At 40.0% G+C, this 26,204-nt stretch overlaps 1 protein-coding gene across 2 annotated transcripts in view; it reads left to right on the forward strand.

The window, feature by feature from the left end:
- LGI1 (leucine rich glioma inactivated 1) overlaps positions 1-21,602 on the forward strand; it is a 38,720-nt gene extending 17,118 nt beyond the window's left edge. The window contains exons 3-8 of one of the 2 annotated variants that reach the window (XM_047825579.1): positions 2,655-2,726; positions 2,823-2,894; positions 14,367-14,438; positions 17,279-17,448; positions 17,724-17,888; positions 20,450-21,602. In XM_047825579.1, coding sequence (XP_047681535.1) covers positions 2,655-2,726; positions 2,823-2,894; positions 14,367-14,438; positions 17,279-17,448; positions 17,724-17,888; positions 20,450-21,285 — 1,387 coding nt within the window. In that variant the 3' untranslated portion in view covers positions 21,286-21,602. The remainder of the gene's footprint in view (positions 1-2,654; positions 2,727-2,822; positions 2,895-14,366; positions 14,439-17,278; positions 17,449-17,723; positions 17,889-20,449) is intronic. The other variant, XM_047825580.1, reaches the window with a different exon arrangement.
- Positions 21,603-26,204: the final 4,602 nt, after the last annotated feature.

Below are 26,204 nucleotides of genomic sequence, written 5' to 3' on the forward strand. Positions count from 1 at the left end.
CTGATGTTGTAGATTCTAGGGTTTTGACAAATGTATGATAATATGTACCCATCATTCTGGTACCATACAGAGTATTTTCACAGCCCTAAAATTCCTCTGTGCTCTACCTATTCATTCCTGCTTCCACACCACTGTGGTTTTTTATAAAGTGAATATCTTTGTAATCAGCATCCAGGTCAAGAAACTAAGCACTATCATTACCCCAAAGACTCCCCTTGAGCTCCCTTCCAGTTACCACCCATCTCCAACGGTAACCACTATCTCGATTTCTGGCAGTATAGCGAGTTTTGCTGGGGTTTGTGGGTTTTTTTTGTTTTTGTTTTGTTTTGGGTTTTTTGTTTTGTTTTTTTGTTGTTGTTGTTATGTTCTGGCTTCTTTCTCTCAACTTAGGTTTGTGAGATTCATTCATATTTTTACATGTAGCTTCCGTTTTAGCCAGAGATTTTAATCCTTGAAATATCCAGTTCAACAAGCATTATTTAACCAGGAACTGTGCTCAGGGCTGGGGACACAAAAGTAAATAAGGGTAAGCCCCTGCTCTAAGGAACATTCAATCTAGTAATGTAGTAATGACAAGAAGTTAATGTAAATTGAATTCCTTTTGTTTAACAAATATTTATTCAGTGTCCACTATGGGATGGGCAGTATTACAGGTGCTAGGGATAAGCAATGGACACGCAGATACAGATTCTACTGGGAATCCTCTGTTTTATTTCCCTGACATGCGTGGGCAAGTTCTGCCCACTAATATCTATTTCCTGCTCTGTTTTGCATCTAATTTCAACATAAGGGGAACTAGTGCTGAAAGCTCTTTCTTCTGGTGACTTAGAGTGTACAGTTTTGAAGTGGCTGCCCCAACCACGGGGCAGTTTGCAAAGCAGTGAGCATGGGAGGTATTTCTCAGTATCTATTTTTGCCTTATTCTATTCTGTCCATCACTGATACTGCCTATTCAGAATGAAACAAAGCTCTGGAACATAAGGAAGGCTTTGGATGTTACTTGGAGCAAAGCTGAGCAATCTTGTTTTTCACAACTGTGAAGTAAGAAGAGACAAGTGCCAGAGTTATGACTGGAATCATAAACCTTTGAATTTGTTGTAATAACTACAAGCATCTAATAAGTATCATTATTCATCAGTGTTGACTTTTCAGAGCCTAGTCAATGACTTAAGTATAAAGCTATGATGTTGGAAGAGGAGAGAAAGAGAATCCAACATCACTCCAGGATTGATAGCTTAAGATGAAATGGAACAGAGCATCTAGTTTAATTTATTTGGTTCATGTTTCCTCCCATATAAAAGTAGAGATAATAGTAAACTTCACTTCCATGTATCTCTGTTTTACCTTCAAAGATTCTCAGTCATGCTCAATTCATCTCCAACTCACTGCTTTCCCCTCCCCTGATTATTCTGAAGGAATCCCAGATGTCAAAATTTTCAAAAATGTTCAGGAAGTAAGATCTCTTAGTATTAGTCTCCTTAGTTAACAGGTATAGAGAGGTGAAATCACCAAGCTAGTTAGCGCCAATTATTTTTAATCCTTAGACTTCAAAAGTAAGTCAAAAAGATTCCTAACAGAGAATATTGGACTTTACATAGTGCAGTTAAATGGGATGTATGAGATTTGAATTATCAAATTATGTCAAACACCTGGTCTAGTCCATGACCATGATCACATTTTGGATAATAGTTACAAGTGGAATAAGAGGTTCCCCCACACAAGAGCCTTAATGTGTAGATGGAACATCACTTGAACCCATTATAAATTTGTCACCAGTACATTTAAAACTTTATTTTTAGCTTGTATCAACACTTTATCTAATGAATTCCATAAATTAATACTCACTCAAAAAAAAAAGCACCTCATCTTTGTATTATTTGGCCTATAATCACCTCTTTTAAGTCTGTCATTCAGAAGCTGGCAACTTTTCCAAATTGTTCAACAGGATGTTGGGACTGCTGGTTGATGTTCCTTTTCATCAGTAATTTCAAAACCAAATTCTTGTGGATTTTGACATTGCAAATAAATGTGCCCAAGTGAAACTGTTTTTTTTTCCCCAACTATTTAGTAATAAAATGGGTCTAAACCTTTTCCTAAGCCTCACTGTTTCCCATCTTCAGCCTGTTCTATTATCTAAGAAGGATGTTAGTTGATGTTCATTGAGCCAGTGTTGATGGCCTATCTACTGTGAGATATCAAAGCAAAACTAGGCTTTGATGGAGCTACTTTTCCAGGGCTTCCGGGCTTAACACCCTGAGGCACCATTGTATGAGCTGATCAGAATGTTCCAGAAGTTTCTAGAGCAAGAGGGAAAGATTCTGTTAGTGTCTTTGTCATAAAAATGTGCAAAATGTTGCTTTGGCTGCTTTGACTGTCAAACTTGTCCAGTGATATCTCAAAAATGTTACTCAGGGCATGTGACATCCATCACTGTGAGAAGTGAGACATGAAGACTCTACGAGTATCTGATGAAGAGATAATTGGGGGTAAAAAAAAAAGCTTCAAAGATTACCTAAATAAACAACACTGTGGAAGACAGACACCTAGACACTTTTCCATACACAACTCCCATTCATTTCTTTAAGACATAATAGCAGCAAAGATTGACAATCTGTCAGGTTAACTATTTTCATTGTGTACTTTTTCCTGGGCAGATTATTCACATCGAACTCCTTTGATGTGATCAGTGATGATGCTTTTATTGGTCTTCCACATCTAGAGTATTTGTAAGTAAAAAAAACTTTTCTTTGACATAATGATTCAGGACAAGTCCTCTTGGGTTCCTACAGCTGTCTGACAACAAATATTATAACTTATTGCAGATTCATAGAAAACAACAACATCAAGTCCATTTCAAGACATACTTTCCGGGGACTAAAGTCTTTAATTCACCTGTAAGTATGAATGTTGCTGTTACTTTTTAAGCTTACTAATAGACAATGCAGTTTGATAATCTGTGGCTAAAGCGCCCACTTAATGGGTAGTCCATGAAAATTTAAGAAACCTAAATGATTTCTCTCCATGCATACTTGCCATATCTCCCTGTCATCAGCCAGTGTGTGTCCAAGAAATTGATTACTATTAATAGGATTAGCCTAATCCAACCATAATTAGGAAAATAATCTAATGCAGGGAAGTTGTGTGGCTGAAATAACTTTTTAATTATCTACTTCATTACTCACTTCATGGATAATTATGGATTGACTATATAGCTTAATTTGATATGTGCTGTTTTTCTTTTTCTGTGTAAATCCTGACTTTATATACATTTAAATATATGCTATACCCACCAGCAATGTCTACACAGTACCTGAACAACTTGTTTATAAATTAAATGTTTAATTATTCAATGGATGGCTAGAGGTACAACTGTTGTTCTTAACAGGAGACAATTTTGCCTCCTAGGGAACATTCATCAATATCTAGAGACACGTTTGATTGTCACAACTGGGGGCTGTAATTGACATCTAGTGGGTAGAGGGAAGCAATGCTCTTAAACACCCTACAATACACAGGACAGCCCCCACAACAAAGAAATATCCAGCCTAAAATGGCATAGTGCTGAGTTTGGGAAGCTTGAAAAACATGAACAAAATAACTTATTTGTCCTAGCCTCCCCCACCGCCTACACACACACACACACACACACACACACACACACACACACACAAATGTATTTTTAAGAAAGCTAGAGGGCATGGGAAGAAAAAGCACTAACATTTATTAAGTCCCCACTATTATGTTGGTCAATTTGCTTTACATGGATTTTCATTTAATCCTTTTAACAATCCTGCCAGATAAGTAAAATAATCCCCATTTTAGAAATGAGAAAACAGAGACCCAGAGGTGATATGTGACTAGTGAACTGAATAGCTATGGGATTATAGCATCAGTAGTCGAACTGCAATGATTATTCATCCATTCAAGGCTATTTTTCAAGTGCCTAATATGTGTCTCATAATGTTGAGACAAAAGTCCAGGAGACCCAAATGCCACTCCATCAACTTTAACCTGTTCCCGCACAATACCTCACTATCAGCTCTGTTCTAAGCCCCAGATCTATAGCAGGGAACAAGGCAGACAAAAATACTTGCCTTTTGAGCCACATTCTAGTGTGTCCACATGGTCCTAATGCTTCTTCTCACCAAGCCTTGTTTCAACTCCTGTTTGGATTTGCAACAAGGAAGGGGGAACTGATGGCCAGATGTATTATGCACAAATCATTATACCTTTCAAGTCTCCTGTGAAAAGTAATTATAATAAAAAATGTTTGCTAGGCTGCTCTGCATGTCAATGATATAATGTGATGCAAAAATAATCGTGCATGGTATAAATGTTACGCCATTTTATCACAGAGCCAAACACCACCAAACCTCATTATTTAGAAAATGATAAATAACAGAAACAAATATATGGAAGAAGAAATGAAAGTCTTGACTTCAACTTGAGAGCTTCTTAATTCACATAAATCCCATTCAACATAGCTTCTGTGTGATGCTTAGCATCATGAAAGGCTAAAGGAAGGATGTAAGATCCAGGTATCCTTTCTGGGAACTTGCAGTATAAGTCTTGCCATTCCCCTTGGTTCACTCAAGTGTATCTTCTCTTCAGTCTAAAGGACTGCCTGACCTGGAAAGAAAGGAGGAAGGAAGGAAGGAAGGAAGGAAGGAAGGAAAGAATGGTTAATGAAAGGAGAGAGGGAGAGAAAGGAAGGAAAGAAGGGGAAGAAAAAATGGAAGGAAAGAGGCTAGAGATGGGGAGCAAAGGGAAAAAGAAAAAAAATCTATACAACACCCTAATGAAGAACATCTATTTTGTTTGACTACAGACTGTTAGGTCCATCAAATGAAACGGGAATTGAAATTTGGGTTATAATGAGGCCCTTTATAAGAAGGGGACACTGGTATAGCATGTGCTTAACATCTAGACATTTTCAAGCTCAAGGGAACACTAAAGTCAGTATTCAAAGAGGCATGAATCTTAAGGGTCAGACAGTGAAAGGAAAGACGAACCTCTCTGACCAGGTGCTAGAGGTGGGAAGGTGTTATGAGGGAACAGGTTAAAGTTGACTAAATGAATATGACCCTTAGGTCTCTTGAATCTTTATCTAATACTCAGATTGACTCATATGGCATTGCCAATATTAGACTGTTTTTGATCTACAAAAATGCAATGCCATATGGTTCATCCTAAATAGTCTTTAAGAAAGTGTCACACAAAGATGAATAAGATCCAATTCCAACCTGGAGAAGCTCAGCCTGGCAAGAGGAATTAGACAAACAAATATTTTCTCACTGAGTGCCTTTGTCCCCAAGTTATATTCTCCTTTCCAGTTATGCCATTCTTTGAGCTGTACTCCTTTCTCCCTTCCTTCCTTCCTTCCTTCCTTCCTTCCTCCCTCCTTTCCTCCTTCCCTCCTTCCTTCCTCCCTCCCTTCCTCCTTTCTTCCTTTCCCTCCCTCCTCCCTTCCTCCCTTCCTTCCCTTCTTCTTTTTTTCTTTTCTCCTTTCCTTTTTTTCCTTTCAAGGAGAGATGGGTAGGGAAGATTTGAAGCCTAAATGTCCCTCTGACTGCTCAGCACGTCAAGTTAATTTTCCATTATTTACCACCTGTAAATAAATCTGGCATCTGTTGGAGCCATTAGTGTCCTTTTTAAGATTTTAGGCTTCAAAGTGCAATTTCCTCCACCTTGGACCAAGTCTTCCAATCAAAGGCAAGCACTGAATCAGTGAGGAATGATCACCTGACCCTCTAAATTGCACATACTGGAGGAAGTTTACCAAGTTTTTTCAGGTCTTGACCTCATTATAGTCTCCTGGTGACCTTACAAAAGAGACAGGACAGTGGCACTACCCACGGTGACACGAGAACATGGAGGTGCACCTGCATTTAAGCTACTCCCCAGCTAGTAGTAAAAGCAGAAGTTTCCTGGGGTCTTTAATAAGACATCTCGTGCCCTCCCATTATGACAGGACCAGAAAGCTTTGATTGAGCTGCCTGGATCCTCCCACAGGACATGGTCTGAGAAGCAAATATGACTAGGAAAGAAGGAAAAGATCCTGAAGACAGGAGCCCTAGCCTCGCTCTTCATCTCCAAATGCAAATAGTTGGGATGAGACATATACTTTTATGTCCAGCTGGCTTCCACTCTGCCCCACCTGAGCGTATACACATTCAGTCAGTTCCTAAGGAAGCAGCACACTTACCTTACCTTCTTATACATCTATCTCAGGAAACTTAACTTCTAAAGAGAGATTTATAGACAACTTAAAAGTTACTATATATACACACTCCCCCTCAAGCTAGCTTTCAGAGTAGGGTGAATACATTTCAGTCCTTATAAGGCCAGTCAAATCCTGGGACACTATCTATTAGTTTATTTTGAGCGACTGTCCCAATGTTATATATGTTTAACTTGAATGTTTGAATAGTTTGTATATTTCAACAAGGTTTGAATTTTTCTAATGACTGTGCATTACTCTTGAAATCAAGGGGAAAATGCATTAAAAATATTTTATGGCCAATGATGATGAAATCTGTAAACATTGTGTATTTCTGTTAATACCCATGAGCCTTTTTCATAATTATTTCCTTGGGTATCACATATGTGTTTGTAACTAAGGCCCAATAGAGGCAGGTCTGTTTGCATATATATATAAAAATATTCGGGAAAAATTGTCATCGATCTGTATGTGTTGTGGGGCACCTGCTGGTTGCTCAGCACTGTAGGGGTGCAAAAGGTATATACAGCAGTCCTCAAACTCAGGGTGCCTATGTGTCCCCAATCAGTCAGGCAGGATGCCTTCACAATGACATACATGCAAGGAGGCAGTGCGATGCAGTGGCTGAGGGTGATCTCTGCCACCAGACTGCCTGGGTTCAAAGCCTGAACAACTGTGGAATATCAGGAGGTCACTTAACTCCACTGTGCCTCAGATTTCTTATATGTAAAATGGGAGTGATAATAATCTGTAAAAATAGCGACAGGAAACAATAAGATACTTAGGAGTACCTAACTCCTAAGGTTATCGTGAGATCAAGTGAGTTAATCTATGCAAAGTGCTTAGCACAGAGTCTGGTATGCAGTCAGCACCATTATGTAGGGATAAATTAAACTCACTGCCTAACTTCTATTCATCCTGGATCAAGATTCCAAATGCTGCAATGTATTTATCCCCTTTAAATGTTTTGTTTGAAATGAAAATAACTGCACTTGAAGCACTACAAGTTCAGTCAGACAGCAACTCAAGACGAGAATCTGCACTGCAGGGAGGCTGGGAGCACCCCAGATAGCTGTGGGTGATGTTTCTTAGCAGCAGAGCCCAATGGCACTGAAACAAACGTGCTGTCTGAGACAGTCTGGTCTGCCTTAGAGACAAGACTTTCCAGTAGGTTCCTTAGTCATAATCACAGGTTTTCTCAGGTAAACCAGGAAGACACCAAAGTGGAGGGAATGGTCATCCCCTCTGTCAGGAAAGAAAGACTGTCTGCCATTGGGAATGCTTGACCCTACTCAGCTAGTTTCAAGGTAACTAGACATTCAGTTGGGTAATTTCCTGGTGTCTTAAAGAATATTTCTAAGGCAGACTCTGAACCAAGACTAGAGAATGGTGCTTAGTTGAAGGCACACTTTAAAGAGCCTCCACATTGCTTTGGAATGAGTGAGGCTAAGTGAGGATGAGGCTAAGAGGAGGGAAGGCTCTTTGTGAGCAGTGGGTCTATGTGATGTGGGGGTGCATGGCAATGGCAGTTCACAGGGCTTTGTACTTTCTCCCCAACTCAGTGTCTTGGTATAAGGGGGCTAAGAGAAGCATCTTCTACTCTTTTCTTTGTCTAGATTGGTGCCCTTCTACTCCTCCACTCCAGCCTGCCTCATTCATATCTAAGTATCTACTGAGGGCTTACTTTGTGCCAGGTACTAGGAATACAGTGATAAGAAAAGCATCCTTCCAGTACTAACTACAGAATCAACCTAGAACAAATTAACATTGATGAAATATATCCTCAAACCTTTCCTTGCCTTGTCTTCACTCCTCTCCTGATCAGTGCTATCCCCAACACACTCCTCCCCACCTCAGACATTCTGGTACACCCCTACTCCCTATAAAAGCCTGTGACCAAACTCATTGACTCTTAACAACGTGGCTTAAAGTATTGCCCCTCCTCATATCATTTCATAATTATTAAAGATGGAGCCATAGCCTTTCACAGGTGAAAAGTATAAAAATGTGATTTAAGAGCTAGAATAGAACTTGCAGATTATTCTGACCAAGTGATCGTTCTCTTTGCAGAAAAGAAAACAGTCAGAGCTCAAAACCAGTATGCCATTCCTGGCCCATGTCATTTCCACCCCACTCTGCTGCCCAATCCAGGGAGCCCTGAAGAGGGCAGGCAGGCAAAGTGTCGGCTTGGTCAGTTGCCCAGATTTCCTTCAGTCATGCTATGCAGAACGTCTTTTCCTGACAATTCTAGGGCCACCTCTGACTCCTTTCCTCTCTCTCCATCAGCCTTGTAATTTGTTTTCCTCTTATTCCTAATAATACTCATATTTAGTTTTAAAGTCTAGCAATGATTTGACCTTTACCCACCTAACATATTTTTGAAGAGGAAGGAGGCCCCCCACATCAGTTCAAGCTCACACCTTTTCATGCCATCTCACACTGGACCAGAAAGAAGGAGACAGAAGGTCTCTAGACCTTTAGGAACAGTAACAGGTGTCTCTGAAATCAATTGCTTTCCACATGAATATCACCATGAGATGAACGCTGTATTAATGACTAAAAGAAAATATGACAAAATCTTTCTTTAAATGTTTTTATTTATTTTTGAGAAAGAGAAAGAGACAGAGGACGAGCGGAAGAGGGGCAGAGAGAGAGGGAGACACAGAATCTGAAACAGGCTCCAGGCTCTGAGCTATCAGCACAGAGCCTGATGCAGGGCTCAAACTTGTGAGCTGTGAGATCATGACCTGAGCCGAAGTCATACGCTTAACCGACTGAGCCACCTAGGCACCCCAAAATATGACAAAAATCTTAACAGTAATTGGCAGGATGGTTATTGTTTTACACTTGAAAAATAGAATTTTTATACTTTCCAAAATTTCTTGAAGAAATAATAATAAGTGTTATTATATATGTATGTATACATATATATGCATATGCATATATGTGTGTATATGTATATCAGGAAAAAATATATGCCAGTGACATATCTATCACTAATAAATGTGTATGCTTTATATACATCAATAAAAGATGAGACACTTAAAAATACAAAGGCATAAAGTTCTGTCTACTCAGAGAGGCAAAGAAAATAGATGATCTCAACCTCCTGAATTGAGCATTTAAAAGTGCTTAGATATTGGGGCACCTGGGTGACTCAGTTGATTTAGTGTCTGACTCTTGATTTTGGCTCAGGTCATAATCTCACAGTTTGTGAGATCAAGCCCCATGTCGGGCTGTGTGCTGACAGTACGGAGCCTGCTTAGGATTCTCTCTGTGTCTCTCTCCCTCTCTCTCTCTGCCCCTCCCTGCCTCTCTCTCTCTCAAAATAAATAAATAAACTTAAATTTTTTAAAAATAATAAAAGTGCTTAGGTATTAAGTATCACTGGCATTGACAACAACCAAGAAACAGATTAGTTTTGTGCCTTGATTATCTGACATAAGGCTTAAAAATTCACATGCAGATGCAGAAATTTTCCCTGGAATCTATTTCAAAAGTGTATTTATAAAAATATTAGTAGTTTTTTGTGTTAATTTTCACAATAAATGAAATTGGTATTCTTTTTTTTTTAATTTTTTTTTCAACTTTTTTATTTATTTTTGGGACAGAGAGAGACAGAGCATGAACGGGGGAGGGGCAGAGAGAGAGGGAGACACAGAATCGGAAACAGGCTCCAGGCTCCGAGCCATCAGCCCAGAGCCTGATGCGGGGCTCGAACTCCCGGACCGCGAGATCGTGACCTGGCTGAAGTCGGACGCTTTAACCGACTGCGCCACCCAGGCGCCCCGAAATTGGTATTCTTTACTCAGTTTTGCAGATGTAGAGACAGAAACCAAGAGAGGTTAAATTAAGTTGGTAAAAGGCACACTCCTGACAGTGAGGATGCTCAAATGGAAGCCCTCGTCCACTTGAGACAAAGCCAGCACCCAAACTACTACACTGATGTGGGTATGAAAGTGACAGCCAGTTTTACAAAAGACAGAGATCATATTTCAACCAGAGCAGCTATTAGGGAAAGGAGAATGATAATATGAAGCTGTTACTCGTGAAGCAGGGGGAAGATGGAGGGAAAGGAGAAACTGAGAACATTTAATGGATTGGATTTTCCATTTTGCTCTCCAGTAGCAAGACTCAATGTAGAGATGGAATCTGAAGAATCAAATGATCCTAACATCAAGTCTAAAAACTCTAACCCTAACCCTATCTCAATATCTCTAGCTGTTTCAGTAACCTAATAGGCATGAAATCTTCACCCTTTCTGCCTAAGGACCAAATGCTGAGCAGGCTTCCCGGAGCATCAGGGACTTGCTACTTTTTCTTCCTAGCAGCCCTGGCCCAGATCCCTCAGGAGCTCCCCACCCCACCCACCCACCTCCCAAGTCTCTCAGAGAATTGCCCATAAGCCCCAGACACCCATGATGGTTTTGGAAGCTCCAGGCCTTCCTCAAAGCTGAGTTTCAGCTGGTGCAAGGAAGCCAGAGGTGTAGCTCCAAATCTGGACTGACTGCAGTCCTAAATCTCCTCAGAGGATGAGGGCCTGAAGCCATGTGGGAATCTTGTGAGAAAAATGGGAGCTCCATCCTAAAACTGATCTCATGAAATAGTTGACATCATCTGACCATGACAGTTATTCACACTCCAGCCCAGTAACTTCAGAACTTTGCAGATGAAGTAAAATAATTGGTTTAGAATGATTAAATCCTCACTGGACAGAACCATTACATACACATATACTAAGCAATGGGGTCTTTTTAAAACCTCAACTTTATCCTTTGTTTCTTCTGAATTTAGAATTTAGAATAACAATACATGCTCGATGATAAAAACTCTTACAATCCAGATGTTTACATAGCAAAAGTAAAAGATTCTGAGTGTAAATGATTATATCTTTTTCCAGACCTTTATGGATCGTTAGACACATATCCTCCCTCCCCAAGTGGGATTATCTTCTACGTACTATTCTCCAATTTCCCTGCTTTTTGTTTTCCTTTAGGCATAATCTCATGTCAAATAATAGAGATCTACCTCATATTTTAAAATCTCCCGCAAAATATTCCATGTTAACTACACACAATCCTTACTGATGGACATGCAGGTTGTTTCCAATTCTTTTCTACTCTAGATAATTCTAGATTAACTATCTTTCCCCAGTTGTGCAGTGGGTCTCAACATAATTCCAATTCTCTTTACTTGGCAAATTGGAAAATACTCTTAACTGGCCAGCTAAGAAATGTGTGGAGGCATTTCATATTTCTCTTCTTCACCTTGCAGACTCTTCTGATCTCCTGTGTGCCCTGTGCATCCTTCACCATGTGCCCATCAGCCTGCACTGGCTGCTTTATATCAGGGCCCGGTTACATTTGTTTTGCAGAATAATTCCCAGGCTTTGTCAGCTTTGCTTTCCTAAGACATTCTCTGCTCCATTCCCTCTTGCAGCTTTCTTCTTATGCAAATGTGAACCCTGTCACTGAGGCCTCCCAAAGGCTTCAGGGAAGCTGTCTGAACTCCAATTCCTGGGCCTCTGGCATCTGGAAGCCTTCCTCTCATTTCTGAGTCTTCCACTTATTTCTGCCTCTTTTAGGATTCCAGGCAGACTTCTCATGCCTCCCTGTCACCAAACCTAGGCATGAAGCTCCATCCTATCTCCTTCAGAAATGGTCCACTGTGAGTCAGTATTTCACTGAATTTTGGCAGTGGAACAGGGAAAGAGTCACACTGAGTGCAGTAAATCCATCCATCACTTATGCCTTTGGCACCTCTTATGCTGTCCCACCCTCTGGTCCCCAGAGTGAGAGCCTCTCTGTCACAAGAAGTCCTCAAGAGGCACAAAGCCTTATTCTACAGCCCATCAGGTCAACCTGCCTTCATCGGCCCCATCCCCCAACTCTGTTGAATTAAAAGTCCTCCATCTTGTCATGGAAAAATGATGTGTCTCTACCCCAGAAGCCTGTAGCTCCAAGTCTGTGTCTTACCAGCTGCTTCTGTGGTTGCTTTCACCTTGGGTATGTGAGGCCTAGAGCTCTATGCATCCTTTGGGCAGGAAGTGCAACTCCCAGATTTGTTCACTGTTTAGAAGAACTGCCTTGGAAATGAAATGGAATGGAATCAAATGGAATGAAATGAAATGAATTGAATTGAAATAAAATAAAATAATAAAAGAAAATAAATAAATAAAAGAAAATAAAAGAAATAAAATAAAATAATTGCTTTGGGCAGCAATACAAACAGGGTATCTCTTCCTGGGCAACCCTAGTGGCAGTAGTAATTCAGGACTTGTCTGTTTCTTCATTTCACATCCACTGTCTTATGATCCTCCAACCTTGTGCCCTGCAGCCAGGTGTAGTTTGTGCTGGTTTCACCCATGTAGGAGTTAGCATGATAACTTAAAGACACATCGTGCCAGAAAATAAATTGAGACACATAACTCGGGAATGACTCTGGACTTGTCCAAGACACTAGGAAATCTCTTCATTCAAGAGAATTCAGAAAGGTGAATTATGGAGACATTCTCTTGAAAAGTCTTCTTTAGCAACATTTTATTAATACTAAATAGGTGGACAGTCATGGTAGTTTTTTCGTGTGGTCAGTTTTCTAAATGTTGTTTCCTGAGCAGTGTACACACAGAAGCCCTTCTCCTTTGTTTCCTCTCCCCACCTCCCTGCTGCCCTTTGTTGAGAGTAGACCAGATGCCAGGTGCCTTCCTGAGTTATCCCATTTACTTTTTCTAACAATCTTATGACATGAGGTATTAACTTCCCCCTAAAAATGAAAAAACTGAGTCTTGAGGAAGATTTATAAAGTCGCACAGCCAGGAAAGAGTGGAGTCAAGATTCAAACCAAGCTCAGAATGACTCCAAAGCTGTGCCCTTCTTTATATAATGGACTGTCATTGAGACTGGAACATTCTGATTCAGTTCCCATTCTTACGTTCCAAGGTCCATTGAAAAGAGTTTTCCAATCTAGTAGTAATTTCTAAAACTCAGGAAAACAACATAATTAACTTAAAAATAGGTTTTAAAAGTCTTGAATGTTTGCACTTGAGAAATCTCATAGTAATAGAGCAGGTGGAAGACAAGAAGAGTTTTGAGTGTGTTTTAAATGGAATTTGAGTGAATTTTCAAGGACTTTGGAGGCCAAACACATAAGCTCTTTTTATTTCATTTAATTAATTTTTTTTTAATTTTTTAAATTGTTTTTAATAGTTTTGTGGAATAAAAACAATCATAAGAAAAGTATATAACATGTATATATACAATGCTGATTAAAAATAAAAAATTACCAGTACCTATATTCCTTTCTGTCATGCAAGGCTCACTCCTTGTTATATCCACACTTCTGTAGTATGGACACATTTCTCTTTTCTTGATAGTATCAGGACTATTTTCTACTCATTAGCTTTGATTAGAATCATTCTAGTGATTCATGAAAGAACAAATAGAGAAAAACAATTCCTGTGACAATAAGACAAGAACTGGAAGAAAAGGAAAGAGGAGATGATTAAAGAGGATGGATGGATGGATGGATATTTGTGAGAAAGCTGTTTCCTGAAGTCGAATGAATGTATGTAAAAAGGGAGTATATACTTTGGAAAGAAGAAAGGATATGCTGGCAGAGAGGTAAGTTAGACAGAGTCCTCAAACTCTAGAGCTATTGGCACTATCAGTTGTGGATTCAGTTGCTGTCTAGAGCATGTGAGGAAGAGAGAGGCAGGAGGAGGGGCAGCCTGAGTGTGAGGGGAAAAGGGCACTGTCAACCATTTAGTTAGTCATCATTTGGGACACATCCCCTAGACTGAATGTCCAAGAGTATGAATCTCATATTCTATTCTACATAGAAGGATCAATGCCCAGTATCATTTTATTGCTGGCATTGTGGGGGTTGTTTGTTAGTTTCTTTTTTTACCATGACACATAAAGTGCCATAAACACTGAGCAAGTGTTGAAGCAATGAGACCAAAAATTGAAAATACGATAGTAGGAAACTGAGTAGTATCTTAGAAGAAGGAGAAGAAAAGGTACTTCAAGTAATTTAGTGTAGTCGGGAAAGAATAAAAGGGACTTATAATTAAGTTTTATCATAAAATGCATTTATTTAGTTTATGACTATAGTTTACATCACTCTTTTTTTTTTTTTTTTCTTCCAGGAGCCTTGCAAACAACAACCTCCAGACACTCCCAAAAGATATTTTCAAAGGCCTGGATTCTTTAACGAATGTGTAAGAGGACCTAAGAAATCACTGATTAATTAATTCGCAGTTGTTAACAAAGAAGCCTGGTATTGAGGATTAGAATTCGTAACTGGCTTTAAAATTAAGTTAGAATTTTTAAATTTAAATTTTAAATTGGCTTAAATTTTAAATTTACTTGAACTAATGTTGGAGCCTTCTATGGTATTTCCCACTGGAAATTCTGAATATATGGTGCCCAGGCATTCCTTTGACAAAGTGTGTGTCCTCTGGGAGGCAGTGCTGATAAGGGACTTCGAGGGTGTGGGAAGAGGAGGCCCAGAGTGAAGTTTCAAGATGCCTTTTTTCACATGAGTTCCAGGAAATGGGGCTACAAAGGAAAAACATAAAGGAGTCTGGGAAACTGACCGAGTACAGATGAAAGGTTACACCCATGGGTTGGTCAATCAACAGAGAAATGGAACAGGAAGTGGGGGAAGGGAGGCAAGTTTGCCTTTTCTCTAGTTAGACTGAACAACAACTCTAGGCTTAATCCCCAGGAATTTGGCTTAAGCCCCAGGAAGGGAATGAACTTAATTATTTTTGACCCTTTTTCAAACAAAAGAGCTTTCAAACTTTGACTTTTAAGCTTCAGAGTGAAAGATCTTTGTAAGGAATTTGTATATTTTGCTGTAAGCAAAGCAAGTAATATACGCCTAATCCTCTCAAAAGCAATTTAGCTTCATTAAGTGCTTTCCAGACATTAGAAGGGTATTTAAATGTCATAAGACAGATACAGGAACAAATGAAAGAATATATGAAACCGAAAGATTTCTTCTTATCAATTCAGGTACTTTGCTATAGAATATACATTCAAAACAAATTTTCTCCAATGACAAAAGATCTAAGTCAAGTATTTTCTCCTAAACCTAGTATTTAACTTCAAATCAGTAAGCTAATGAAAAACTTTCTTTGTTCCTTGTGGTATTTCCCCAGCCCCTCCTCAATGCCTATTACCCCAACTCCTGAATGATGGTTTATTTCCAAGAGAGTGCCAGAATCAGGACACTTCCAAGAGAGTCTCGGACAGACCACAGTTATCCGTTCTGGTTTACAATCACCCAGAAAAACTGATACTCATTATTCTGGGTCAGAGTATTCTTGGGAGATGAAGTCAGTCTTGGGAATGTCTTAGAGGTTAGATGATATGCTATGACAGACTTGGGGATACAGCTTATTTGGGCACCATCCTTTGGCCCATCCTGGTGTCAGCCAACACTGCACACTAGAAACAAAACAAAACAAAACAAAAACCCAAAAAACAAACAACAACAAAAAAACCCACTTGAAATTGGCTCAACCTCTATGGAAATCCCATAATGGATTTGGCCTCTTGGGCCTACTCTGAGATGCCCAAATCAAGAATTATCTAAGAAGTACAAGGATCCTTGCCAAGTTGTCTTTTAGTGGATTTCTTGGTTTTCTTGAATGTATCCCTCCAAAAGCATTTTTAAATGCTTCAACATTTAAAAATTACTCATGTGCTGTGTGAACACTAGGCAATACCTATCTTAGGAATTCCGTGTGACCAAGAAGGGTTTTAGGAAGGACCTGGAATTTCCAAACAAAAGCAATGCAAATAAACAGAAAACTTGGTGAGTTGGGATCATATGTGGAAATTTGAACTACCCATGCTGTATAGTTTATTACAGACATGAGTTGTTGTATGTCTGAGTTAACTCTGCTGTGTCGAAGTCATTTCCTATTAAAATTCAATTTGTAGACCATAGAGTAGGATCAGAATGAATTACATCTGTGAGGAAGAAGAAAAGCAAATAGCTCCCTTGATTTAATTAAGTATGATATAATAAGCACTGTATTCTATCCTCTAGACCTGCGTTGTCCAATATGGTAGCCACACATGTGGTCACCAAACAGCATTCATAGTGTAACTGAGGAACAAAACTTTAAATTTTACTTAATTAAAAAATTTTTTTTTAATGTTTATTTATTTTTGAAGGAGAGAGACACACAGTGTGAGTGGGGTAGGGGCAGAGAGAGAAGGAGACACAGAATCTGAAGCAGGGTCCAGGCTCTGAGCTGTCAGCATAGAGCCTGAAGCAGGGCTAAAACGCACGAACCGCGAAATCATGATCTGAGCTAAAGCCAGACGCTTAACCAACAGCCACCCAGGCGCCCCTAAATTTTACTTAATTTTTTAAAAATTAAGCCAAAAACTAAATTTAAATGAGTTCAATTATGGGAAAATGTAATTATGTTTGGAACAACTTGGATGTGTGAAACTACTGTTTCCAGCTATAAATTTTATGAAATCTAAATCCATATCACACACTTCTGATGAAAATTTAGCATCCAAATTGAGATATACTCTAAGTGTAAAACACACTAGACTCCAAAGACTTACTATTTTTTAAAAATGTAAACTATCTCATTAATGTTTGTATTGACTACACATCTAAATAATAATATTTTGTGTGAAATACTAAGCAAAATATCATTTTAAAATAAATAAAATATATTGTTAAAATTAATTTCACCTATTTCCTGTTATCTTTTTAATGTGTTTATAGAAAATTTTAAATTATGTATAGAGTCCACACTATATTTCTATGGACACACAGCTCTAGACAGAGCTGCCTTTGATCCAAGAGGGAATAACTTCTGAGGTTCCATTGACTGGGTAGCAATGAAGGGTACACTGTGGGAACTCTCTGAACTCAAAGTGAATTGTCAATCAGGTTTAAGGTAGATTATGGGGCACGATGTAAAGCCAGGTAAAGGCATTTTGCATGTGTTAATTGCTGAAGTAAAGTCATGCCTTTGGAGGTAGGACCCTCATACAGCAAAATCAGCTGAAATTTGTCTTTCAGGGACCTGAGAGGGAATTCATTTAATTGTGACTGTAAACTGAAGTGGCTGGTGGAATGGCTAGGCCACACCAATGCAACTGTTGAAGACATCTACTGCGAAGGCCCCCCAGAATACAAGAAACGCAAAATCAATAGTCTCTCCCCAAAGGATTTTGATTGCATCATTACAGGTAATGGATTCCAAATGATTCCACCTCATAAAGTTAAAATAAGGGCTACATTTTATGTGTGTGCAGGAATTGATATTTTTTATACTTTAAAAACCAACTGACCGATTTAATTTTTAAAATACTATAAAGCATTAAAACTTTGTGTGTTTAAAAGCAAAGTAAAATTATCATTTTACTATTTCTCTTAAATAAATGTATTTCTTATGGACATTTGAGATCTAGCCAAGGAACAAGGCATTAGCACAGTTATTCATCATCATTTCCTGTTTTTGCAGAATTTGCAAAGTCTCAAGACCTGCCTTATCAATCACTGTCCATAGATACTTTTTCTTATATGAACGATGAGTATGTGGTCATTGCTCAGCCTTTTACTGGAAAGTGCATTTTCCTTGAATGGGACCATGTAGAAAAGACCTTCCGGAATTATGACAACATTACAGGTATGAAAAGCCTGATTGTATTTTGAATAGAAAGTTAAGCACGTTGAACCAAGAGGAACAGAAAAAGACAAGTGGTATAGGGGGATGCTTTGGGCAGGCTTAGAGTCATTTAAACCCCAACTGTACCATTTACTAAGTGACTTGGGGTTGTTCCCTAAACCTTAATTTCCTGACTTGGAAATGGGAATAATAATACCCAACTCACAGGGTTGTTGTTAAGATAATGCAATCATAAGATAATGTGATCACATATTCAAGGAACTTAGCACAGAACCTAGTCTAGTAAACACACAATACAAGGTGGATTATTTTTCCAGGAAAAATATTGGACTAGGAATCATGAGGTTTAATCCAGGTTCTGCCACAAACTAGCTGGGTGAACCACTCACCCTCACTGGGCCCTCCCTTTTTCTTAACTATAAAATAAGGATGTTACTTTAGATCATTGAATCTCAAGCTTTGTTGCACAAACATGACTCCTACAAAATGTTAATGTACTCCTAGTGACAGAAAGGGTTTTTGGTCCAATATATCTGTGAGCTATATCTCCCTCTTAGAGATTCATAATACACAGTAAAGACCCTGAGAAGTCTGGCAGTAAGGCAGGCTCTTTAAAGTGTTTTATGCATTTAATTTGACGTTGGAAACCACCTTTTTTCCCTGAAAACTTTTACTTAGGTGCCCTCTTAAGTTTTGTTCTCATTTCAACAACTTTACAATTTTTAAATAAGTGAGAATATGGGGCCTCTTCTGAAATAGCTTTAGCTTCTAACGTATTTAAATCTTAAACTTTTCCATAAACTTCTCCATAAACTTCTCCCACCTTTTTGGGTGGGAAGGGTCATAATTAGATTTTGTGGGTGGCCACAAGCCCCATCGCTCATAGGATCAAGACAGGTCTGGGGCTGGCTTGAGACTGAGGTGCCCAGATGAAGGAATCTTCTTCAAACTGAAGTTGTCCCAGAAACCTCCTTCTTTCTCAAGGTGGAAGGTCATGCTTCCCTTTCTCCCCAAAACCCCTCAGTTTTCCCATGGGCTATTGTGCAGCTCTGTGCAGTTTAGTTCAGGTTCTTCTCACCTGGAATAATTCATCATTATTCCAGATGAATCTTAAGATGAACACTTGAAAGAGAAATGAATCACACATTTGCAGACTTTCAGAGACCATCATCTCATCTAGAATGACGAATATATGCCAAATACGCAGTTACTATGACTTCCCTTACCCCAGACAGATATCGCTAATCAATCATGGTGCTCTTGCTTACAGAGTGCAGACAGGGCAACAGAATCCTTCTCAACATAATTTTCCAGGAAGTTTTCCAATCAATCAGTCGATACGGTACGTGGTTGAAATCTAGTGGACATCCCTGATCTGGTCCAAACTCTCATTGTATAGAAGAGAAAACTGAATTTTAGAGAAGTAAAGTGATTTTCCTGAAGTCATACAATCAGTTGAGCCCTTGAAAGGTCACAAATAGAATAATTTCACCTATTAGTACAGAGTTGATGCAGAATTTATTGCCTCAGAGCCTTTAAAGTTGCAGTTAGAAAAGGCGTGGGCCCAGATTTGCCCCACTCTCTTTGGATTTCTTAGAGCCAAGCTCCTACTAGTCAACCAGAATTTACTGATCAAACTCTCATCAAACTCTTACCAAAAGGATACTGAGCTGGTCCACTGATCCCATATTGTTTTCTGAGATTTCCCAAAATAACTTTTAGGAGTATCACCCATGACTGTACCCCTCTTCCATTTTTCTCAAAGATTCCTCTTTCTTCTCTTCTGTCCTGCCACCAAAACTTCAGAAAAATTACAAGTGTCATCTTTTTCCTTTCTTAGGGGAAAATTATGTTACTTTTAGAGCAAGATTCAATTCACAATTAGAACAAACCAATTACAGTTAGAACCATGGGCTACCCAGATCACTGCTCAAGACTTTGTAGGATGGTCTAGAAACTTGTGGGATCCTAGCCCAAGTTGGAAGCCCTGGAATAGCTCACCTCCTCCCAGCTTGGGTTAAAAGCATAGAGACTCTGGTAGACCTGGGTTTGAATCCCAACTTTGCCTTCTCTTAGCAGCACTGAACCTCTCTGAGCTTCAATCTGCTCATCTGCAAAAGGGAGAATAATAATATTTATCTCTTAAGATTGTTGGGAATTTTTAATGAGATGATTTGGCAAAGCACATAGTTGGTGCTCAATAAATGGCAGTTTTCACTAGAATTACTATAACTTATAATATGTCAGGGAAAGCAATGCTTTCTTTCTGTAAGAAGTGAGAGGAGGAAACTCAGGCTGTAGCCATATGTCCTGAATGTCTAGTGCAGGTTGGATGTGACATGACAACTCAGGTGTTGGTAACAAGGCCTCATGAGGCACAAAGGCACAGAATGTCAGGATCCTGCTGCCATTGGGTCTTAGAGATTGGCCTTGCCTGTTCAACCAAGGAAATCTCTTATTTCAGGCTGATTTTGGTGGAAGTTGTATGGCCTCAGCCTGCATGTTTACATGCTGCAAAAGAGGATGGCCATCCAACTAATCTCTCATTTGTCTTTTCCCAGGCACGTCCACTGTAGTGTGCAAGCCTATAGTCATTGAAACTCAGCTCTATGTTATTGTGGCCCAGCTGTTTGGCGGCTCTCACATCTATAAGCGAGACAGTTTTGCAAATAAATTTATAAAAATCCAGGATATTGAAATTCTCAAAATCCGAAAACCCAATGACATTGAAACATTCAAGATTGAAAACAACTGGTACTTTGTTGTTGCTGACAGTTCAAAAGCTGGTTTTACTACCATTTATAAATGGAATGGAAATGGATTCTACTCCCATCAATCCTTACATGCGTGGTACAGGGACACTGATGTGGAATATCTAGAAATAGCCAGAACACCTCAGACACTCAGAACGCCTCATTTAATCCTGTCTAGTAGTTCCCAGCGTCCTGTAATTTATCAGTGGAACAAAGCAACACAATTATTCACTAACCAAACTGACATCCCTAACATGGAGGATGTATATGCTGTTAAGCACTTCTCAGTGAAAGGTGACGTGTACATTTGCTTGACAAGATTCATTGGTGATTCCAAAGTAATGAAATGGGGAGGATCCTCATTTCAGGATATTCAGAGGATGCCATCACGAGGATCCATGGTGTTCCAGCCTCTTCAGATAAATAACTATCAATATGCAATTCTTGGAAGTGATTATTCCTTTACTCAAGTGTATAACTGGGATGCAGAAAAAGCCAAATTTGTGAAATTTCAGGAATTAAATGTTCAAGCACCGAGATCATTCACGCATGTGTCCATTAATAAGCGTAATTTTCTTTTTGCTTCCAGTTTTAAGGGAAATACACAGATTTACAAACATGTCATAGTTGACTTAAGCGCATGACACACCAAATTCTGTGGCTGCCATCAGAAACTTTCTACAGTACATGATCCGGACGAACTCAATGCATGATGACTCTTCTTATCACACTTGCAAATGAATGCCTTTCAAACATTGAGACTGCTAGAACCAAGCACTACCAGTATCTCCATCCTTAACTGTCCAGTCCAGTGGTGTGGGAAGTTACCTTTTATAAGACAAATTGAATTGTGTAACTGTTCTTTGCAGTGAAGATGTGTAAATAAGTGTTTAATGGTATCTGTTACTCCAAAAAGAAATATTAATATGTACTTTTCCATTTATTTATTCATGTGTTCCAAAACAACTGCCAAATAAAATGTTTACATTTTCTTTCATATCTCAAAGGTAATTATTTACAATTATTTTATCCTTGGTGATGGATGCTGAGGAAATAGCTTTATACAATAGGGTTATATTTACATCAAGAACTTAGGGTGTGAATAGTAAGTGATGATGAAACACTGATATTGATTACCCAAGATATAGGAACAGGTTTATCAGCTGATTTGGAACATTCAAGGGTGTTTCCAAAGGTCACAGCATTTAAGAACATTTTGTGGCAAAACGGCGATGAATTAAAAGCAGGGTAGAGAAATTTGCTTATTACAAGAAGACTGATTTAAAATAAAGAATCGTAAGACCCATCCTTTCCTATCTGATAGCTCTAGCTAAAAAAAAATTATTCAAAGAACCTATAGAAGAAACCAAACTCAAGAATCTGAATTTTAAAAACCCTAATTAGGGACTTTCTAAATGTCTGACTCTAGACTTATCTGAGAGCTGATATAGATTGGTAAACCTTACAGTACTTGCCTCAAATTTACCCAATATGATGGCCTCTTAATCTGATCAAGGATGCTTCACTTCTAGACATCAGTTTGGATGTTACTGACATGCCACAGAGTGTCCAGGAGGTTCATATTTGATTTTCTAAATTCTTGCTCCTGGATCACATGGTTTGTTAGCACTTAGCACAGTGCCTGTTATAGGGTAGGCTCTCAAAAACTGCTTTCGAAGATGCATGTGTGTCCTCCTGTTATAATACAATAATAAACTTCGTAAGTCCCTTTGATCTATTCGGTCCTATTTATTGACTACCTATTAAGAACGGGGTGTTGTTCCTGTGGTGCTGGGGAGGAGAATTGAGGAGGAATAGGGCATGGTCCTTGCCCTTTGGGGCCTTAGACTAACCGGAGGGTTAGGACACAGAAACCTACAGAGTAAGCCCTGAGTGCCAATCATCATCTGAATATTCTGATTATAAAGATCATGGGAGTATCAAAGATGAGTTCCTAGAGGAAGTGGTCCTTGTTTGAAGTTAAAGGGGAGATATGGTTTCAAAAGGGGATCACGGCAGAGGAGCTGTTTCTGAAATGATTCCGTGTGAAAGAGCTTCCCCCAACTTATTGCTCCCCACACTCTTTTTCCAAATGAATGGGGAGCAGAGAGGGGTAGACATCAACCCCACTGCCAACACATATCTGGCAAACTTAATGGACCTAAGGTACACACAGTAGTTACACATTTTCCAGGAAGCGACACCTTGGGGCGTTATGCACAGGAACCAGATTTCTTTGCCACATGGGGAAGATATTAACTGACATTAGAATTATGGGGGGACAAGAAGTCTTACCCACTCCCGATCTGTACACAGGGAGACAGGCCTTTGAATGTCTTATTTTTTTCAGTTCCCTTTTTCTATAAGTAGCGTATATACTGTTGAAGAACACCTACTTTGTACAGACTGCGTTTAAGTCCCGCCTTGCCATGTGCTGGCTTTGTCCACAGGCAAGTTACTTAAGTTCTCTGAGCCTCAGTTTCTTCATCTGTAAAGGGATAATAATGCTTACTGCAAGGACAGTGGAAGGATGAAATGAGATAATGTGCACTTGGTGGACTGAATTTTCCAAATATGGTGACAAAATTTCCTATCCTACATGTTCTGTGAGAACCTTGCCCTCACGCCATCAAGAGGTGGTACCTAATTCCCTTATCATTAAATCTGGGCAGGCTTGTAACCAATAGAATGTGGTGGAAATGATGCAGTTTGAATTTTGGGCCTAGATCACAAAAACAAGGAAGCTTCTGTCTTGTGAACTGGGACAATCGTTTCTGGAGCCCTGAGCTGCCACCTGCAGGATCCTACTAGGCTGAAGCCACCATTCTGAGAAAGTCAAGGCTTTGATCAACAGCTCTGGCTGAGGTCCCTCCTAACAGCCACATCAACCACCATCCTGTGAGCGAGGATGCCTCTGGGTGATTCAAGCCCCAAGCTGTTAAGTCACCACCAGCCATCCAGTCTTCCCAGCTGAGGCCCCAGACAAGCAGCTAAGACAAGGGACAAACCATCCGCATGGTACTGGAACCAAATTCCTCACCCACAGAATCTATGAGCATAATAAAATTGTTTATTTGAACATCTAAGTTTTGGGGTGATTTTTTTTATACTGCAGCAGTGATCAGAACAGCACACCAAGTACTTAACACAGACCCAGCACAAGTCAGCACTTACCAAGTGCTAGTTAATGGGCTCCACACCCGGAATGTTGCGTGCTTCGGGGTCATGCTCTACCTTATTACCTTAATGTAACCCACGGTCGTTTCGTTTTTAAAGTCTATCTCCTGTTTTCAATACATTGCCAGTGTTCTAACTGTGCCAGGCCCTCTGCTGAGTTCAGGGATGCAGAGATGAAAGACCTCGATTCTTCTCTGTTTTCATAGAAGCATTATTAGCAAACCGACTCTCGGATTTACCTGAAACCTGAGACCCGGAGCTGTGAAGCAAGCCAAGTGAGGCAGGTTACAATCCCGGCCTCTGGACACTCAATGCAGATCTTTCTTCATCACATGGTGCTACCTTTCAACACCTCACCCTCCAGTCTGAACCTGGGATTGCAGACAGGGATGAGGTGAGGAGTGAGAAGACTGACAGAAATTCAAGAAAGACTGAGGAGGACACATGGTAGGGTCCACTTTCACTGCAATTGGCCAGTCCTTTCTCAGAGTTGCTCTTTTCACCTGTACCCTTCATCTACCTTACACTGTATAACTCTGCCCCCTCTCCAGCCATAGATGATTGGACGTGAAGTGAACTCCTCATCCAGGGTTCAACCCGGATGCTGGGCTGGGCTCAGCCTGAACTGATCTAGTTCTCTCTCCTGGATATTTGGAATTAGGACAGCAGAAGCTGGGTCAATTAGCTACAGGCACTGGAATTGTAAAATGATCTTAAATCAGGTCCCCTCAAAGCAGAGGGATTTATTGGGGGAGTGCTCTCATGCTATACCTGTAAGGGAGTGAGACTAGGGCAGGGGAAGATGCCACACAAAGATGTCCTTTCAGGAGAAGTTAGCTTCAGCCTGACTCCACCACGGGGAACTCCGGAGTATGGACTGTAGCACACAGTGTGTCCTGCCTTGAGGCAAGGAGGACAGACGTTCATACCCCACCCCCCCACCTGATAGTCTTTGACCAAAAAGTATGGGGCATAACGTCTCAGACATCTCCAGCAATGAAAGTCCCTATTGGCTAAGGACAATTCTCAGAAAAGTATGCAGATGTAAGCTGATATAAACTGACACCCATGGCTGCTGCAGGATGGGTGCTTCAACCTAGTAAAGAGCGGTTGGGTGGGAACCAGTGAAAGATGCTACAGGGACAGTCACTGAGGTGCTAAAGACACCATTTTGGAGCAGCCATAAGGGCAGCAAAAGAGCAGAGGAAGCTGGTCTGAAAAGTGAGAAAAGAATGACATAGAAGGTCAAAGAGAAGAAGGGGTGAGAAACTACCTAGTCTGAGGGGGAGAGGGAGGAAGAGCTAGGAGAGAGAGAAAGGAGAGGGAGAAAAGGTAAGAAAAAGAAGAGAGAGGGAGGTCTGGTGTCCCAAGTCAGGTCGCCTGAGAACCAGACTCTGAGAAGTACTGAGAATGTACACACATTTATCAGGTAGTACCCTTGAGATGACACCCGGCAGGGAGAAGAAAGGAGAATTTGGCAGAGAGCAGCTGTGCTGTGGTGCAGTTCCAATAAAAGTAGCACTGTAGGGAGCCAAGACGCTCCCTCTCAGGTGTCCCAAGTTGGAGCGAGGGCCCCACCAGGTCTTTACACCTCCATGTTGATTAGTTATTGGATATGGGCTGAAAGAACGAAAGGCTGTGTTTTAACCACAGCAATCCCCAAAGAGGGGAGGAAGCAGAGGCTGTCTCTGGGAGTCCTCCCAGCAGCTGGAAAAGTAAGTCTTTTATGTCTGAATAGGATCTGAGCAGCACAACACAGCATCCGCCACAAGGGGAAAGAGGGGGGGAGAGAGAGGGTGCGAGAGGGAAGCAGTCCAATTCCTAGGGATTGTCCATTTCCCGCAAATACCTCATTACATCCAATGGCACTCCCTGCCCCTGAATTCCTTGACGTACTTCAGTAGCCTTCTAGTAACAACCCCACCTCCACCATCACCACACACACACATTTGGCTTTGTTCCAGATTAGTTTGACTGGGTTTCTGTACTTGCCACACAATTATCTTCACCTAAGTCAGAATGTTTAGGCACAGTTACTGAAATGTAAATACAATGCGGAGTACTAGATATTCCCATCTCTTTTTCCTCTGCTATTCAAACTGTGTGATTTCTATTCATCTATCTTCAAGTCCACTGACTCCTCTGTCATCTCTGACCTCAAATTTCTTTAAAAGGTAATATTACTTCAGCTAGATCAGACCTGCTCAACTTTTAAAAAATATTTTAATGTTTAAAAAATTTGAACCATGGAAATTAAAAAAATCTCCAGTGTATTTTAGGCCAATGTCTTTCCATTGTGTTGTGGACCAACATTTTTGGAAATTAGAATAAAAATGAATTACCAGAAAAATGATCAAATGCTTCATTATTGTGGTCACACTGCTGT

The sequence above is a fragment of the Prionailurus viverrinus genome, chromosome D2 (assembly GCF_022837055.1).
Source record: "Prionailurus viverrinus isolate Anna chromosome D2, UM_Priviv_1.0, whole genome shotgun sequence".
Lineage (NCBI taxonomy): Eukaryota > Metazoa > Chordata > Mammalia > Carnivora > Felidae > Prionailurus > Prionailurus viverrinus.